This window comes from Pelodiscus sinensis, chromosome 11 (assembly GCF_049634645.1).
Source record: "Pelodiscus sinensis isolate JC-2024 chromosome 11, ASM4963464v1, whole genome shotgun sequence".
NCBI lineage: Eukaryota > Metazoa > Chordata > Testudines > Trionychidae > Pelodiscus > Pelodiscus sinensis.
Genome location: NC_134721.1, coordinates 46,483,727 through 46,500,460, shown reverse-complemented (window position 1 = coordinate 46,500,460; position 16,734 = coordinate 46,483,727). Strand labels below are relative to the sequence as shown.

Below are 16,734 nucleotides of genomic sequence, written 5' to 3'. Positions count from 1 at the left end.
TGGGTGGGTGGGACAGGGTGCCTGTTTTTCCAGGTACTCTGACCACTTACATATCCCTGCAGGGGGCCATGGCTGGCTAACAATGGGGGCAGGGTCTTGTGGGGGAGAAATGTGAGAGGGCAGAGACTGATAAGGCTAAGGGGCACTGCATCTCAGCTGCTCGGGGTGCTATGGCTATGTATTGGTATTCCAAGTATTTGCTTCTGAGAGATAGCGACAGGCTTTGCCCACCTAGGCTATGTCTATACTCGCGGCTTCTTGCGCGAGTAATATACAAATGAGGCTAAGCGTGGAATATCGCTGAGCCTCATTTGCATACCTAATGAGCCACCATTTTTTTCAGAAGAGGCTCTTGCGCAAGGAACGTCTACCCTGCCCCTTCTTGCGCAAGAAAACCCCTCTTGTGCAACGCCGTTACACTTATTACTTGAGAGGAAGCACGGCATTGCGCAAGAGGGGTTTTCTTGCGCAAGGAGGGGCAGGGTAGACGCTCCTTGTGCAAGAGCCTCTTCTGAAAAAAATGGTGGCTCATTAGGTATGCAAATGAGGCTCAGCGATATTCCACGCTTAGCCTCCTTTGCATATTACTCACGCAAGAAGCCGTGAGTGTAGACAGAGCCCTATTGTGCAAAGGGGGCTGGGCAAGTGCATTGAAGTTCTTGACGGACAGTGGCCCTGACATGGCGCCAATCCACATCTGAGGAACTTCGCTGTGAACATTCAGACCAGCATGTAGCCCATGGCTGCTAAGGACTGAGGCCTGGGTGGACAGCTGACTTGCTTGTGACAAACTCCATTTTGGGAAGTACTTTCACACAAGGAGAGCAATGGAATTCCATCCACATGAGCATGGGTATAAGGAGGGCCCTGGGGCTTCCTTCACCTTCGTCTTCATTCCAGCTCATCGCTTCAGAAGCATCCTTGTTATTAACAGCCCGAAAGAACAGATGACCAATCCTAACACAGGATCTATTCCAGACGCGTATAAAACAGCATCTCTGCTACAAGCCTGCACCAGGAACTTTGCTTGGGTGTATATAATTTGTCTCCACTAACAATTTTACTCTCAGCCGTTTTTTCTCTCTCTCCCCTTGCTAGATGCTAAAGGATTGGCACAGTGTGCTCTTTTGGGAAAGATCTGAGGTATACATTGACGTGGGCTTGTGGCTGGTCCTTTGGGGAAAAGGAGACCCTCTTTGGTTTTCATAACTTCTCACCTATGGAAGGAGCGGTGCTGGTTGCACAGAAGAAGCTGGAGTGTCTAAGGGAATTGCTGCTGGCCAGTGTGCTCCTTGGGACTGGTTTTTGCCTTATAGAGGAGGACCCCAAACCTTGGGCTGTAAGCAGCCTTGTTTCTAAGCAATTAGCCCTGATCTAACCTCTCCGCAGTGTTCCCAGAAACCTGTTATATTACACCCAGTACCTTTTGGAGCAGTTACAGGAACACTGAAATCAGGGCAGTCATGTTTACAACTCCTGCCACGTGTGGACCAGAGACTTAAGGAGAGGACAGAGCCCTTTCCCCATCAGAGGTGGGGGGGGGGCAGTATTCGTGCCAAGCTGAAGAAGGCTCCTTTCCCCCAGGCAGAGTATCAGCCAGGGTCCTGGCTGAGCCATTCCCAGGATGTCTCGGCACACCCCCAGAGCCCTAGGTCTGAGGAACCATTGGCTTGACATGGCTTGGAGAGGAGAAGGAGAACAGCAAAGTGAAGGGGCAGATGTGTCGTGTTCAATAGAATAAATGGGCTGAGATTTGCCCAAGGGCCGGCGAGCCTCTCCCCCCAGAACGCTTACACTGTGGTCACTGGTTCGAGTCCAGCGACTTCGTCCCTTGGCAAGAACCAAGAGCTTTCATGACAGACACAGCAACAGCATCTGAATGGTAAAATGTAAGAGTGGCTTTCACTTTTGCAATCGTCCTTATTCCCTTTCACCGCAGAGAGTTTTTTATAAGGAAAACCCTATTTTGAAAGCCTTTCAGATGGCATTAAAGATGGTAATAACTGTTCTTTTGAGGAGGAGGGGGAGAAAAGGTTAGCTGAGATGGTCTAATCCTGTTGCCTGGGAGACAAAACAAGCCCAATACAACAGGGGAAGAGACCTAATGATTGTGAAAATGCAGCTTTTCTGTCTGTGCTGACTCTCCAGACATGCTGATGCTGCAGCTGGGTGTCAGCCTCCAGCGGTGGTAGGCAAACCTGCACCAGCTTGGCTTGAGCTCATGCATGACTAATAGCAGTGCAGAGGCTGCAACACTGCCAAGGGCTTAGGCTAGCTGCCCACATTCAATTCCATCCAACCCACCGGGTCTCAGCTATTTTTAGCACACTTCAGGGGGCCAGTTTCCATTCTCAGTCTCTGCTAACCTCAGTGCAACATGGACCAGGGTGTGCTATGTTGTAGGGAGAAAGATGGATGGCTCAGTGTGGTACTGATGAGAACTTTTGTCCCTGCTCCTAGGAAAACAGCTCAGATTTCTTCTCCACTGACAATCCCATTGCACCTCCCTTTTAATTCCACCTGCTGTTCTGGAGTTTCTAGGAACCAAGAATGTAGGGTGCACAAGGTGGGGTCCGGCTGCAGGGAAGCAGAGACATTTAAAGTAATTTGGAGGTCATGAGCATCAAGTGTGATCCTGTGATTAAGAGGGCGAATGACATTCTTGGACATAAGCTTCAGAGGGGTAGCTGAGTTAGTCTGTAACAGGAAAAAATTAAAAAACAATTAGTCTGGTAGCACTTTAAAGACTAACAAAACATTTACATGGGATCATGAGCTTTCATGGGCACAGCCCTCTTCTTCAGATGACTGGAGTGTTGGATGTCCAGAACCAAGAATAAATGGGAGAAGCGGGGGGAGAAAAAGAGGCAGTGGGTACATAAGTTTCAAAGGGAAAGCTGAGCCAGTCTGTAAGGGTATGTCTACACTTGCTCCCTAGTTCGAGCTAGGGATGCAAATGTAGCCGACCGAAATTGCTAATGAAGCAGGGATTTAAATATCCCGCGCTTCATTAGTATGATCTTGCCGGTGCATTACTCCGCTCACAGCTGTTTCAAAAGTGAAAGTAAGGAGTAGATGTTTGTTAGTCTATGAAGTGCTACCAGACCATTTGTTGTTGTTTTTTTAAGTTTATCCTCTAACTGGCTACCCCCTGAAGATTCTATACAGATATCAAGAACCATTGGCACCTTTATTGTTTGGTTGGTTGATAATGCCCCAGCCATCCAATGTCATGATTTAATCCATCTGAATGAGAATCGAACCTGTGAATGAAGTGGAGTTCCAGTCCTTCTCTGTGTATTTGGCTTGTGGAATCGGTCTGTAACAAAACAGCAACTTGGAGATCCCTTAGTGAGTGTCTAGGGAGGTTACAGTGTTCCCCAACAGGTTTTTGTGTGTTCCCTCTTTGGATATCTGATTTGTGTCCATTAATTCTTTCCCATAGGGACAGTCCAGTTTGTCCAATATATATTTCTGTGGGGCATTGCTAGCATTTGATGGCATAGATCGCATTAATGGGTGTGCAGTTAAACGAGCCTCTGATTTGGTGGGTGATGTGGTTGGGTCCAGTGATGAATTTGCTTGTGTAGATATGTGGGCAAAGTTGGCATTGGGGCTGAATGCAGGGGTGACGGGCCGGGTCTGGGCACAGCTGAGGGCGTCTGCCCAGGGTGAATTGCTCAAATTTGGGGCTCCTTACAGCCCCCAGACTGGTGACCTTTCCAAACAGGCCACAAACCAGTCCCACAGAGCGCTTCAGCTGCCTGCCTGAAGCCTCACGAGCAAAACCCCTCCGGCACCCCAGCAGTATCCGTGCTCCAGATGGCCCCGGGCCTCATACACAGGTGAGGGGTCTAGAATCCGATCTCACCTTTCCTGAACAAGTTCTGTCCGGTTCCAAGAAACCAGCCACAGATCTCTGGTCAATTTACCCTCTGGACCTTACCCACAAATCACGCTGAGCCAATCCTTTAGAATTTAACATCTAAAGGTTTATTGCTACCAGAAAGAAAAGCATGAGTGTAAGGTTGTTAAAGGATAATACTTTACATGCATCGAATCTCCCAGTTCTCGATGCAGGCTCTAGCAGGGATGTTATAGCTGCTGGCTTGGAAGTCCTGAGTTGCACATCCTAGGTTAGATGGGTCCACAGTTCTTTCCGGCTCTTCGATCCCTGCACTGCTGCCTCTGGGATGAAGTGCTGAGCTGAGTACCAAGATGGAGTCGGCCACATGGCATATTTATACCTCCTTCCTGGTCTCTTCTTGGCTGCAGCAGGTCACCTGGCCAGCGGCCTATCCGTGTTCCCTGCTGGCAGCCCTTAGGTGTCAGCCCTCATTCTTGAGGTGTGTCCTTGGCCCATTGAGTGCCATTGTCCCACAGGGCCTCGCTAATTAGCAAGTCCATAGGCCGAGCTTTGCCCAATACTCAAGCACATTCAGAGAGACTTCCAGTCTCCATACAGATTACAGATTCCTAACTCCACACACAGATATTATACAGATATATGAAGAGCAGATACACAATCAGAAGAAAGTAAGCTTTTGTTTGACCCCTCACATGGCCTCCTTTGTACCACTTTTGAGGCAAACACCCCCCCTCCCCCCATAGATGCAGCAGTGACCTGGCTGCTCTCCTCACAATCCAGTAACGTGACAACAGGACTGGGTTCCTGAATGCTTATGATGTAGCTATGTAGCATGGTTACCTGAAAAAAAATTGTTTCAGGTTGGAGGGTTGTTTGTAAGCAAGAACAGGCCTTTCCCCCAAGGCCTCTGAGAGTGAGGGGTCATTTTCCAGGATAGGTTGTAGATTGTGGATAATGCGTTGGAGGGGGTTTAAGTTGTGGGCTGTAGGTGATGACAAGTGGAATTCTGTTGTTTTCTCTTTTGGGTCTCTTGAGTAGTTCATGTCTGGGTACTTTTTTGGCTCTGTCAATCTGTTTTCTCACTTCTCCAGGTGGGTATTTCAGTTTTAGAAATGCTTCATAAAGATCCTGTAGGTGTTTGTCTCTGTCTGTGGGATCAGAGCAAATCCGGTTGTATCCTAGGGCTTGGCTGTATACAATAGATTGAGAAATGTCTGGAATGGAAACTTGAAGCATGAAGGTAAGCGTAGTGGTCGGTAGGTTTCCAATATAGGGTGGTGGAAATTTGTCCATCATATAAGTGTACTCTGGTGTCAAGGAAGTGGATTTCTCATGTGGACTGATCCAGGTTGAGGTTGATGATGGGGTGAAAGTTGGTGAAGTTCCTATTAAATTCTTCCAGGGTCTCTTTCCCGTGGGTCCATATGATGATGTCCTCGATGTAGCATAAGTAGAGTAAGGGTGCTAGGGGGGCAAGAGCTGAAGAAACATTGTTCAAGGTCAGCCATAAAGATGTTGGCATATTGTGGGGCCATGTTGGTGCCCACGGCTGTGCCTCTGACTTGGAGATACACATTGTCTCTGAATTGGAAGTAGTTGTGGGTGAGGACAAAGTCGCAGAGCTCTGTAACCAGGTGTGTAGTGCTGTCATCGGGGGTGGTGTTCCTGATGGCCTGTAATCACCTTCATGTGGAATGTGGGTGTAAAGGGCTTCTTCGACCATAGTGGCCAGGATGGTATTTCCGGGTAGTTTACTGATGTTTTGAAGTTTCCTCAGGAAGTCAATGGTGTCACAGAGGTAGTCACAGAGTGCTGGTAGCATAAGGTCTGAGGAGGGAGTGTCAGAGGTGTCACAGAGGTCACAATGGTGTCACAGAGTGCTGGTAGCATAAGGTCTGAGGAGGGAGTCAATATAGCCAGATAATCTTGTTGTAAGTGTGCTACTACTTGAGATGATGGATTGTCCAGGATTTCCAGGTTTGTGTATCTTGGGTAGCAGATAGAAAACTCCTGGTTGGGGATTGGGGGCGTGTTAGTGTAAATTTGGTCTTGAGTAGCATCAGGGAGCTCCATGAGCAGATATTTCAGTTTTTTTTTTTTTAATTCTTTAGAGGGATCACAGGACAGAGGCTTGTAAAATCTGGTATTGGTGAGTTGTCTGGTTGCCTACTGTTCATACTCTGTCCTGTTCATGACGACTACAGCACCTCCTCTGTCAGCCTCTTGGATTATGATAGGATTGTTTTTGAGGCTGAGTATAGCATTGCATTCTGCATGACTCAGGTTATATGTTGTTTGCTGATAATGCCAGCTTGAGCACGTTTGCAGGAGCAGTCAATGTAGAAATCAAGACTCTCGTTACGACCATTAGTAGGAGTCCACATAGAAGCCTTCCTCTTCTGGGATGTGAGGTGGGGAGGGAGCAGCAAGGTCAGGTCAGTGTGTTGTACATCGTCGTGTTGGAAATATTCCTTCAGGCAGAGGTGGCGGAAATAGGATTCCAGGTCTCCACAGAAGGCGAGTCCTCGAGATAGCCCAGCAGAGGAATCTGCCCTAAGAGAGTGCTTGGATAGGTTGACAATGTTGCTAGGTGAGTTGACAGTATCCGGGCTGAGAGCTCCTGAGGCAGGTGGCAGTTTGGCTAGTTTATTGTCCCTTGTCTTGGTAAGCAAGGGGAAGGGGACGACACACCCTCTAAGCGCAGTGTGTTGGCACTGCACAAGCGATGCTAAGGAACATGACGGGGTGCAGGAGGCGCTGGCCTTTGGGGTCGATTTAACCATGGGATCCGCGGGGCTTCTGCTGCCTTGCTCTCGCCAGTGGGCTCAGGGCGTGAGCCAGACCAGCAGGGCGGAGCAGGAGGGAGGCTGGCTCAGTTCCCGTGCGGAATCCGAGGCTGAGGGAGAGGCAGGAGCTATTTGCAGGCCGGCCGGGCTCCGCGTGGCTAGCACGAGCCGCTTTGGGGCGCCTATGGGAGCCCGCTAGCCACGCTCGCGCCGCCAGAAGCCACGTGTGGCTCGTGCAGTGGAGCCGGGGCCCCGGCCATCAGCCCGCCCCGCTAAGCGCTTGGCTCCGCGGGCCGCACGCAGGGAGGCGGGCTGTGCTTTATGCAAATGAGCCGACGCAATATGCAGAGGAGGGACCTCGACAGGCCCGGCTCTGCGCTGCACCGCACCGCACCGCACTCCTCCGGCAGGGGGCGATGCTCCGCCAGCGCCCCGCCCGCGGGGAGCCGCGTCCGCCAATCAGGCTGGCCGCGCCCGCAGCCCCGCCCAGGCCGCAGTGTCCCTGCCGGGACTCCGTAGCCGGGCGGCCGTGGTGAGGGTCCGCGCGGGTGAGTAGCCGGGGGGGCAGAGAATGGGGCTGGGCGGGGGAGAGCGGGGCTGGGGGGGCAGAGAATGGGGCTGGCTGGGGCTGGGCAGGGGAGAGCGGGGCGGGGGGGGCAGAGAATGGGGCTGGGCGGGGGAGAGCGGGGCTGGGGGGGCAGAGAATGGGGCTGGCTGGGGCTGGGCAGGGGAGAGCGGGGCGGGGCGGGGGGGGCAGAGAATGGGGCTGGCTGGGGCTGGGCGGGGGAGAGCGGGGCGGGGGGGCAGAGAATGGGGCTGGGCGGGGGAGAGCGGGGCTGGGGGGGCAGAGAATGGGGCTGGCTGGGGCTGGGCGGGGGAGAGCGGGGCGGGGGGGCAGAGAATGGGGCTGGCTGGGGCTGGGCGGGGGAGAGCGGGGCAGGTGGGGGGTGGCGGTGGGCAGCAGACAGGGGTGTTTCTGGATTCAAAGCCTGTGAGCTCTCTCCCAACGAAAGCAGCAAGACTGGCTTTGCACCGCCCCAGCCGAAGCCTCCCGCAGCATGGCTGGGGAGCAGGAGAGCTGAGGTACATTGCTTTGGGCAGTGGAGACCAAGTGCTTGCTGCGCTGGGCATGGGGCTGCTTGCCTGGGGTCCAGGGCAGATGTACTGGGAACTAGTGCAAGCAGCCTGCGGGCCTTGGAGTTCTTCTCTGGGATCAGCACTGCTGTGCGGGTGGTAGCACCTCTGGGGTTCCCCCGTCCCTGCAGGCATTCGTTAGTTTTGCTCTATGAGAGAAGTATGTGGCATCTTCTGCCGTGTGCAGCGCATAGTTTTTAGGTAACATATCTATTTTCTGACAGATTCACTAATAAACTCAGATTTATTTAACAAAGATCCCACTTGCACTAATTTTAAGAACATTGACCGGTGTTTGTCCTGTTCCTCTCTTTCTTGCTAACAGAGGGGGTGATTTTCTATATAGAATCATACAATTGGAAAGACCCTTGAGAGGTTATCAAGTCCAGTCCCCTGAACTCATGACAGGACCAAGCACCATCTTCCTGACCATCCCTCACATGTGTTTTAAGGTTAAGAGCAGGTTGAACAAATATGAAGATTCCACCACTTCCCTAGGCAATTTATTCCAGTGCTCAACCACCCTGACAATTAGGAAGTTTTTCCTAATGTCCAAACTAAGGATATTAAGGACTAGTCCACTGGTCGCCTCCCCCTCCCTTCCTGCAGCTATCAGAGCACCAAAGGGGGAAAAGGGGCGTACTTCAAAGTGGCAGTGCCGCCTGGAGCTCGGGATCAGCTGGGGAGTCCCCAGCTGAGCCCAGGCTCTGTGCGATGCTTCCCCTTTGAAATGCTGCAGCGGTGTTTCAAAGGGGCAGCACCGCCCTATTGACTAATCGAATGGTCGATGCAAAAATGCATCGACTATTCGATTAGTGAATTACACAATACTTAACATCCTTAGTTCAAACTAAACCTCCCTTGTTGTAATTTATGACCATTGTTTCTTGACCTATCATCAGGAGTATGGAGAATACTTTTTTCTCTCTCTTCCTTTTAACAACCTTTTAGATATTTGAAAACTGTTACGTCCCCTCTTAGTCTTCTCTTTTTCCAGACTAAACAAACCCAATTCTTTCAATCTTCCTTCACAGGTCATATTTTCTAAGCCTTTATTTGTTGTTCATCTTCTCTGCACGTTTTCCAATTTATCCACATCTTTCCTGAAGTGTGACACCCAGAACTGGACATAGTACTCCAGTTGAGGCCTAATCAGCGCAGAGTAGAACAGAACGCTTACTTCTTGTCGTACTTGCAGCACTCCTGCTATTGCATCCCAAAATGATGCTTCCCCCCCCCCCTTTTTTGCAACTGTATCATACTGTTAGAACATGAATGGCCATACTGGGTCAGACCAAAGGTTCGTGTAAGTCCAGTACGCTGTCTTCTGACCGTGGCCAATACCAGGTGCTCAAGAGGGAATGAATAACATAGGCAACAAGTGATCCATCCCCTGTCGCCCATTCCCAGCTTCTGTCCAAGCCTTGGGACGCCATCGCTGCCCATCTTGACTAACAGCCATTGACGGACCTATCCTCCTTGAATGTATCAAGCTCCTTTTTGAACCCTATTATAATTCTGGTCCTCACAACATCTTAGGGTTAGAAGTTCCACTGGTTGTGCATTGTCTGAAGAAGTACTTCTGTTTGTTCATTTTAAATCTGCTACCTATTCATTTCATTTGGTGACCCCTATTTGTTGTGTTATGGGAAGGGGTAAATAACTGTTCATTCTTGACTTTTTCCACACCAGTCACGGTTTCATAAACCTCAATCATAACTCCCCTTAGTCATTTCTTTTCCAAGCTAAAAAGTCTCAGTCTTATTAATCTCATCTCACATGGCAGCTATTCCATACTCCCTAATCATTTTTGTTGCCCATTTCTGAACTTTTTTCAGTGCCAAGATATGTGTTAACTTGTATTTAGTTTGTGGTCCACTATGACCCCTAGATGCCTTTCTGCAGTACTCCTTCCTAGACAGTCGCTTCCCATTTTGTATGTGTGTAATGGGTTGTTTTTTCCATAAGTGGAGTTCTTTGCATTTCTCCTTACTTCCTTTCATCCTGTTCCTCAGGCCATTTCTCCAGTTTGTTTAGATTATTTTGAATTATGACCCTGTCCTCCAAAGCACTTGCAACCCCTCCCAGCTTGATATTATCTGCAAACTTCATAAGTGTACTCTATACCATTATCTAAATTGGTGATGAAGATATTGACTAGGACTGGTCCCTGTGGAACCCCACTGATTATGTCCTTCCAGCAAGACTGTGAACCATTGAGTACTGCTTCTATGAAGGGTTTATCCAATTAGTTGTGCACCCACCTAATTGTAGCTCCATCTAGGTTGTATTTCCCATGTTTGTTAATGAGAAGGTCATGCAAGACTTGTTTCAAAAGCTTTACTAAAGTTGAAGTATACCACATCTACTGCTTCCTCCTATCCACAAGGCTTGTTACCCTGTCAAAAAAAGCCAGCATTCCAAAAATGTAGGCTGAAGCCTGGTGTAATATTAAGAGACAGGGGAATCCCTGCTCCCGCAGGTCATCGGCCACTTTGCATTACAAGGGACAGGAGAACCAGTACCTTCGCATGCCGGCTCATCTCTCTCTTATAATGCAAAGTGGCAGTGCGGGAGGTTATGCTGGGACCCACAAGCCAGACTGAGCGTTATAATGGTGATTCTTATCCAGTAGTTGATAAACAAAATCTGTCGACTACTCGATTAGGAAAGTAACCTCATTTTAACATCCTTAGGAAAAACCCTTAGTCGCTGTCATTAGTGTCTATGCTACAGAGCTAAGAGGCTATGCCAGGGTAGTGCTTATCATGCAAACATATGTTTAAAATGCTTGCTTGTAAGATAAGCAAAGTTTGTCTGTGTCTTACCCGTTAGATGACAATTTGCCCTTCTTTGAAATGGCTGACCGTCCATGTAACTTACAATGGAACTGCAATTCCCTATGCCCCTAATAAAAAGGGCTCCAGCTTAACTGGTGTCGGGGGCCTTGGTTTCCAAAAGGACTGAAGCTACAGGCTGTCAGCAGAAGTGGCCTCCATTTCCCTAAAGCCTCTGGCAGTTTTGAAGCTAGAGCCAGTGTGAGATACAAATACTGGAGCGTGTGGAGTGTAGGTTAGACCCCAGGAGCTCATCCCACTGCAGCTCAGCCTTTTACATGTATTAATTGCTGCCAGTGCAGCTGGGGGGACCAGGCAGGAGCCAGGAATCAGCTGATTCCCAGCTTGTGCCCAGTCCCCTGTTATGCCTCTGCCTCCCTGCAGAGATGGTACTGGAGGGAGACTGGCTTTTAAGCTGGCTCCCCACAGCACCAGCTGCCTCTCTCTGTTAGAGGCAGCAAGGGGGAGGGGAAGCGACGCGTCGAGTCACTGGTCCACTATCCAATGAACATTTGCTTATTGGCTAGTTGACCAGTCGCTCCCACCCCCGTTGGCGGGGGGATAGTCCATGTACCAAGCCTTGATTCCTTTTAAACACAAGCTTGTGTTTATGGCGGTTACGCAAGTGGGGCTAGGGACCGTTAGAGTGGGCTGACCTCAGCACGGCCCAGGATACCGGTCTGCAGAAGTGAGCGATAAATGGGAAAGAGACGCTGATTGTTCCTCGCGCACCGGAGGCCATGGGGGTAGAGTAGTGGTGAGGCCGTGGTAAGGACACACCTGCATGGGCTCATTGTAGTCCATCTCTTCAAACAGCCACCAGTGCGCCTGTCTGGTGAGTGTGGTTGTGTATTGAACAGACCTCTCCACTAGGGATTTGAAACCCGGTATGGTTAGTTCACCTGTTAAACATTGTTTAGCTGGGTAACCAGCGAAGCAGGGTGAGCGGGGGCGGGCACTCCAGCCTGACGGGGCTGGAGCAGCCCCCAGCCCACCACAGATGGGCTGGAGAAGACCCTCCACCACAGATGGAGGCTGCTCTGGCCGGGTTGGAGCATTCCTGTCTATGGCGGGCAGAGGGCTGCTCCAGCCCCCACTGGTTAACTGTGACTGGTAAGCCTCACCCGTTGAGGGTTAATCGGTTACATCCCTAGTCTCCACTAGTCTCGGATTTCTTTGCGGAGTTGCAGAAACTGTTAACGGTGGTGGCTTTAACGTGCTTGTTTCCTGTGCGCATGATGACCTTTTTACATGCCTTCACGGAACTCTATTGCCTCTCACGCTGCTTCTCCTCTTTGGCTCCTGTGGCACTTGTCACTGTTTTTCCTAGTGCAAGCTAACCAGAATCACCATGTGCTTTGGTAGATGGCTGCAGACCACTCCCTTTCCTCTCCCTGACAGCTGTCTGCTCTCTTGGACCATACTAGCTCTCGCACTAATCCCCAAGCACCCAGCTAGGTTGGTATTTGGATCCCATGGCTGTCCCTGAACCCCTTCTCCAGTGAGGTGTGTCTGTGCAGGGCACTGACCCACTGCTGCTGCCCAGTTTCTGCGCAGAGGGGCAGCCTAAGCTCTTTGGTGGGTGTAGAGCCCATGGCTAGAGGCGCTGTCTGGAGCATGCAGGCGCCGAGTTGCTGGGAACAACTGAAGTACAATGTGTTGTGAAAGTCTTGTCTCATGCCCAGATGAGACTGAGGGTGGGGCTGGTAGTCTACTCCAACTGCCATCCAACCTGGAAAGGTCAAGTCTTGGGGCAGGGACCCCGTTAGTTGTCTGCCATGTACGCGTTCAGCTCCAGTTGGGCACTTCTGAAGCCAGGGAAACTGAGGCGACCTTTTATGCACACCTCTGATTCATAATGATGGGCAAAAGGTAAGGGGGGGACTCGTCTCACCAGTGAGTCCCATTGTCCTGTGGCAGGCTGGTGTGGCTTCCTGTCTCAGCTTTGGCCTCGGTGGTGGTTCGCGCAGCTGTGAAGAATGACATCGAGAGGGGCTGGGACTGCCTTTCCCCGCAGGAGCTACAGGCTGAGCACGGAGTCCGAGAAGCCCAAGGTCACGGGTACGTGCTCTTGCAGAACGTGGGGAGGTGGGCTCACCTGCGTCCTAGGCTGAGCTCTGCTCCAGACCCCGCTGACACTGAGGGTTTCCCCATGTCCACCTTGTAGTGCTGCCATGCCGCTGCCTGCCTCTCATTGACACCGGTAGCCAAGCTTGCAGTGGGGCAGCGTATCCCGCTTTGGGGAAGGGACCAGCTGATCGCCCCCATGCAGCTGCAGGTGGGCAGATGAGACCTAAGCCCTTCCAAAGAGCCCAGGAGTTCTCTCTCTCTCCTGGGCCGAGCCCTTCTCTCTGCTCCAGGGGCTTTTCCCTCTTGCCTATGTCCAAGACTCCCTTGTCACAGTGATCTGTCCTCTCCTTGTCTTCACACCTGACTTGGGGAGTTCCTTTGCTGCCCTCTGAGGCTGCGGGGCTTTAAATGCCCACTAGGGCCTCCTCTTCCCACGTATATACTCAGTGTTTCTGGTGCAGCTGCAGAGGCCTTGAAGTGAAAGTAAAAGCTGTGCTGGGGGTGAAATGGGGGATCAGGGCTTGTCTGGGAGGTAAATGTGTGCCAAGGGGCTGTCGCTATAGCCCGCATTTGCTCGCCATGTGCAGAAAGTTCCATAGAGGCAAGGCCATGAGATCCTAAGTGGGCCAAGCTCACTTGATTTCTTGGGGATCACTTCAGATCTTCCCCCTCCTGTTCCCCTAGGGAGAGGTGGGAAAGCAATGAAAGGTGAGTGGAGCAGCCTGTCTCCAGAGTAAGAGCTGAAACTCCATTCCAGGGAGATCTGGCAAGGGATTTGATTAGACTCGGGGGCTGTAAGCACCAGCCCCTTCCTCTCCCAGCGATGTGCATGTCGCCGCTCTGGTGCAGTACAGAGAGGAGTAAAACATGAGACGTTACAGCTGAGTAGGGGACTCCCTTTCCTACTGAATCAGTAAAGCCGCCTGTGCTGGGTGCACAGGCGTTCCAGATGAGCACCCAGCGTAGCTCCGGAAGACTAGAGGGGGAACTTTCTGTCCTCTCCTCAGCCGGGGCAGGTTGTGTAAGGGCCCATGCTGATCTGTTGTGCTTCCATGGCTTGCAAAGAGAACGTCTGATGCCCCGACTGAAAATGGTCAGCAGGCAAGTGTCTTCCTGAAGCCGCCTTTTCTGTCGCACAGTAGGTGACTTGCAGACCCACACCCCCGCGTTTCCCCAGGGACTGGAGACCTTGCCCTTGGAGACAGAGATGAATTTGATGATATTTCTGGGGCTCTGCCTGACTTCCCATTGCTTATCTCGCCTTTGCTGTTTGCTGCAGGGATTGTGAACAGCAAGTTGCTGAATGACTATCTGCACCGCATCTTCCCTAGTGCCGATGGGATCCAGTCTGCAGCTGCTTACAGGTACTGGCTGCCCGCTGACTCTTACCTAGCAAGTCTCACTGGGAGGACCTTTCCAGGGTCGCTTGGTAACAAAGCCGCTTTGTGATGCTGGCATTAGGAAAGAACAAGCCAGTGTAAGTGCATTGTACTGCAGAAGTTTCCTTTTTGAATAGAGACTCGCGATTAGACTTCCACCGCCTGACTTGTGCAGGTGTAATTGCTGGCCTGCCTTTCTTGGGGGTAGCCAGTAAATGTGATTGCAGGGAGCTAGGGCCAGCTGTCCTGCATATGCACAGTCTGCTTATGCAGTGACAAGTACTACAGAAATGTTGTGTTAGCAGTTCTGAAAACAGGCAGTCTGTGCCCTGTCAACTGGACACAGTGCGCAATACAATGACGCTTCAAATGGCAGTACTGTCAGTTCTGTTGTCTCAGCCTCGCACTCTGTAAGCTGCACGTGCAGGGCTAAAATGAAGCTAGACACCAAGTTGTGGCATTGAAACTCTTCTTACGCTTTCAGCCCTGCTTCACATTTGGGGGGTCAGAAACCCAGGGCCTCTTGCTGTGCGACTCTTGAGTCAACTGTGCCACTGGGAGCATGTAGTCTTGGGGGGGTAGGTGCTCTGGAGTGATGTGGAGCCCCTCTGGTGAGAGGGCCCTCTCTCTGGCTGGCGGTGTTTAAAAGGTTCAGGGGGCGGGGGTGTCATGTTCCTCCCACTATGCTTAGATTCTGAGCTCACGTCTGAGCCGGCAGCACCTCTAAAAATAACTCCGGGTAAGCTGAGCTCTGTCTCCTGTTACTTTGCCACAGACTCTCCAGTCAAGTGCCTTGGCATATTCCATTTGCACTAGCGTGTCAGTTCACAGGACTCCAGTTCTTTTGTCTGACGACGGGAGCCTGAAGGGCACAGGGATTGACAGGCCAGGAAAGGTGATTGGGCCAACCAACAGGCTTGTGTCTGGATCTCTCTTTGAGCTGAGTTGGAAGGCCCGGCCCGGCTCCCGGCCCACCGCCCGGCTCCCGGCCCACCGCCCGGCGCACTATCACTCAGCTCTTGGCTAACGGAACTTGCCATGCTGAGGCAGTCCTGCTAGTCGGCTGTGCTGTGCGTGGAAGAAGCTCCCCTCAGACACCAGCAAAGCTGCGTCACACTCCCCCTCCAAAGCCCTGCTGGGAAGTTTCCTGTTCTGTGGTGCCTGCAGAATCTGGATAGTGGTTAGGCTGCGGGTGCATTTCCTGTCGCGCTGCCCAGTCCGGGCTCGTCGTGTCCTTGAGCGCCCCCGTCTGTCTCTGCCGCCTCCTGTTTTGTACACACATTGTCAGCTCGCTGGGTGGGGCTGGCCTTTTGGCTCCCAGCCGCAGGTCCACGAACCGCCGGCTGCCAGGCCGTGGTGGCTGCTGGGGCTGAACTGCTGTTCATGGTGGCTCTGGGGGCCGAGGCTGGGCTACATGTGGCAGACCAGTAACATTTGACTTGAATATTTGCATTTTCGTTGTTGTGGTCTGCCAAACGCCTATGAATGAGTTTGCCGATCCACAGCTCTAGCGCACCTCTCACATGGTGTAGCACTGTGGTAATAGTCATGCAGTGAGCCAGCTTCACAGAACTCCCCATGGGATTGCTTCCGACCTCCCTGAGCACCAAGACTTGAAAGCCTTCGGTAACGTCTCTTATTCATATCCCCAGCCTTTGGTTTTAGCATGTCTGTCTGCCTCAAGGCTCAGAAAGGAGCTGTGTTAGTCTGTTCCAGCAGAAACAACAAGGAGTCCTGTGGCACCTTGAAGACTAACACATTCATTGGGGCACAAGCTTTTGTGGGCTGGAGCCCACTTCATCAGATACATGACGTGGGAATTTCAGTGTGTCAGGGATCCACCCCTTGTGCTAGTGATCAAATAGTGGAAGAAAATTGGTACAACCATATATACCAAAGGATACAATAAAAAAAAATGCACACATGAAAAGGACAAATCAAATTTCAGAACAGAAGAGGGATGAGGTAAATGTCTGTGAGCTAAGGATATTAGAGGTGATCATTGGGGAAGCTATCTTTGTAATGGGTAAGGTAATTAGTGTCCTTGTTAAGACCTAGGTGTAAAGTGTCAAATTTAAGCATGTGAGTGTAATCTCAAAGGACAATGCTGGGAGTTAGGCGGCTCTGGCTTACAAGCCACCCAGAGTGTGAACTGGTGAGTCCCGAAGGGCTTTCTTCTTTATCCCCAGGAAGCCACTGACGTTCCAGAACCTGCAGGAGCACCTTGAGGGATTGCTGGCAGAGGGCCCCGGGCCAGAGGGCAGTCGAGGTAGGAGATGCTGTCGGATCCTCTTGGAGCACCCTTGACTCAATGGGAAAAGAGACAGTCTGGGGGGAGACATCTTCCTTAAGGAGCTCGGTTCCTGCTTTCCTGTGTTCTGATTCGTCATCCCTTTAACTGCTGCCCCTGGAGCACATGTGGGCTGCGCCTGCCGCAGATCCATTCTCCGTCGGAGCAGCCCTATTGCCACGTGGCCAGCGGGATGCTTCCCCGAAGAGCAGGGGACTCGTGAGGCTGCGAACTCTTGGGCAGGGTGCTGGAGACAGCGCCTCAGCAAGGACACAGCAAGCGCTCGCAAGAGCCGGGCTGGCCCATTCTCCCCTACCATGTGCTGGGTTGTTGGTCATTGTGGTGGCTGCTTCTCAGGCGTTCCCCTCCT

At 51.5% G+C, this 16,734-nt stretch overlaps 1 protein-coding gene across 3 annotated transcripts in view; it reads left to right on the top strand.

The window, feature by feature from the left end:
- Positions 1 to 7,048: 7,048 nt before the first annotated feature.
- RNF123 (ring finger protein 123) overlaps positions 7,049 to 16,734 on the top strand; it is a 52,490-nt gene continuing 42,804 nt past the window's right edge. For 2 of the 3 annotated variants that reach the window (XM_075939581.1, XM_075939579.1), the window contains exons 1-4: positions 7,049 to 7,202; positions 12,546 to 12,686; positions 13,975 to 14,059; positions 16,264 to 16,343. In XM_075939581.1, the coding sequence (XP_075795696.1) occupies positions 12,605 to 12,686; positions 13,975 to 14,059; positions 16,264 to 16,343 (247 nt within the window). In that variant the 5' untranslated portion in view covers positions 7,049 to 7,202; positions 12,546 to 12,604. Of the gene's footprint in view, positions 7,203 to 7,612; positions 7,738 to 12,545; positions 12,687 to 13,974; positions 14,060 to 16,263; positions 16,344 to 16,734 lie in introns of those variants that run through there. The other variant, XM_075939580.1, reaches the window with a different exon arrangement.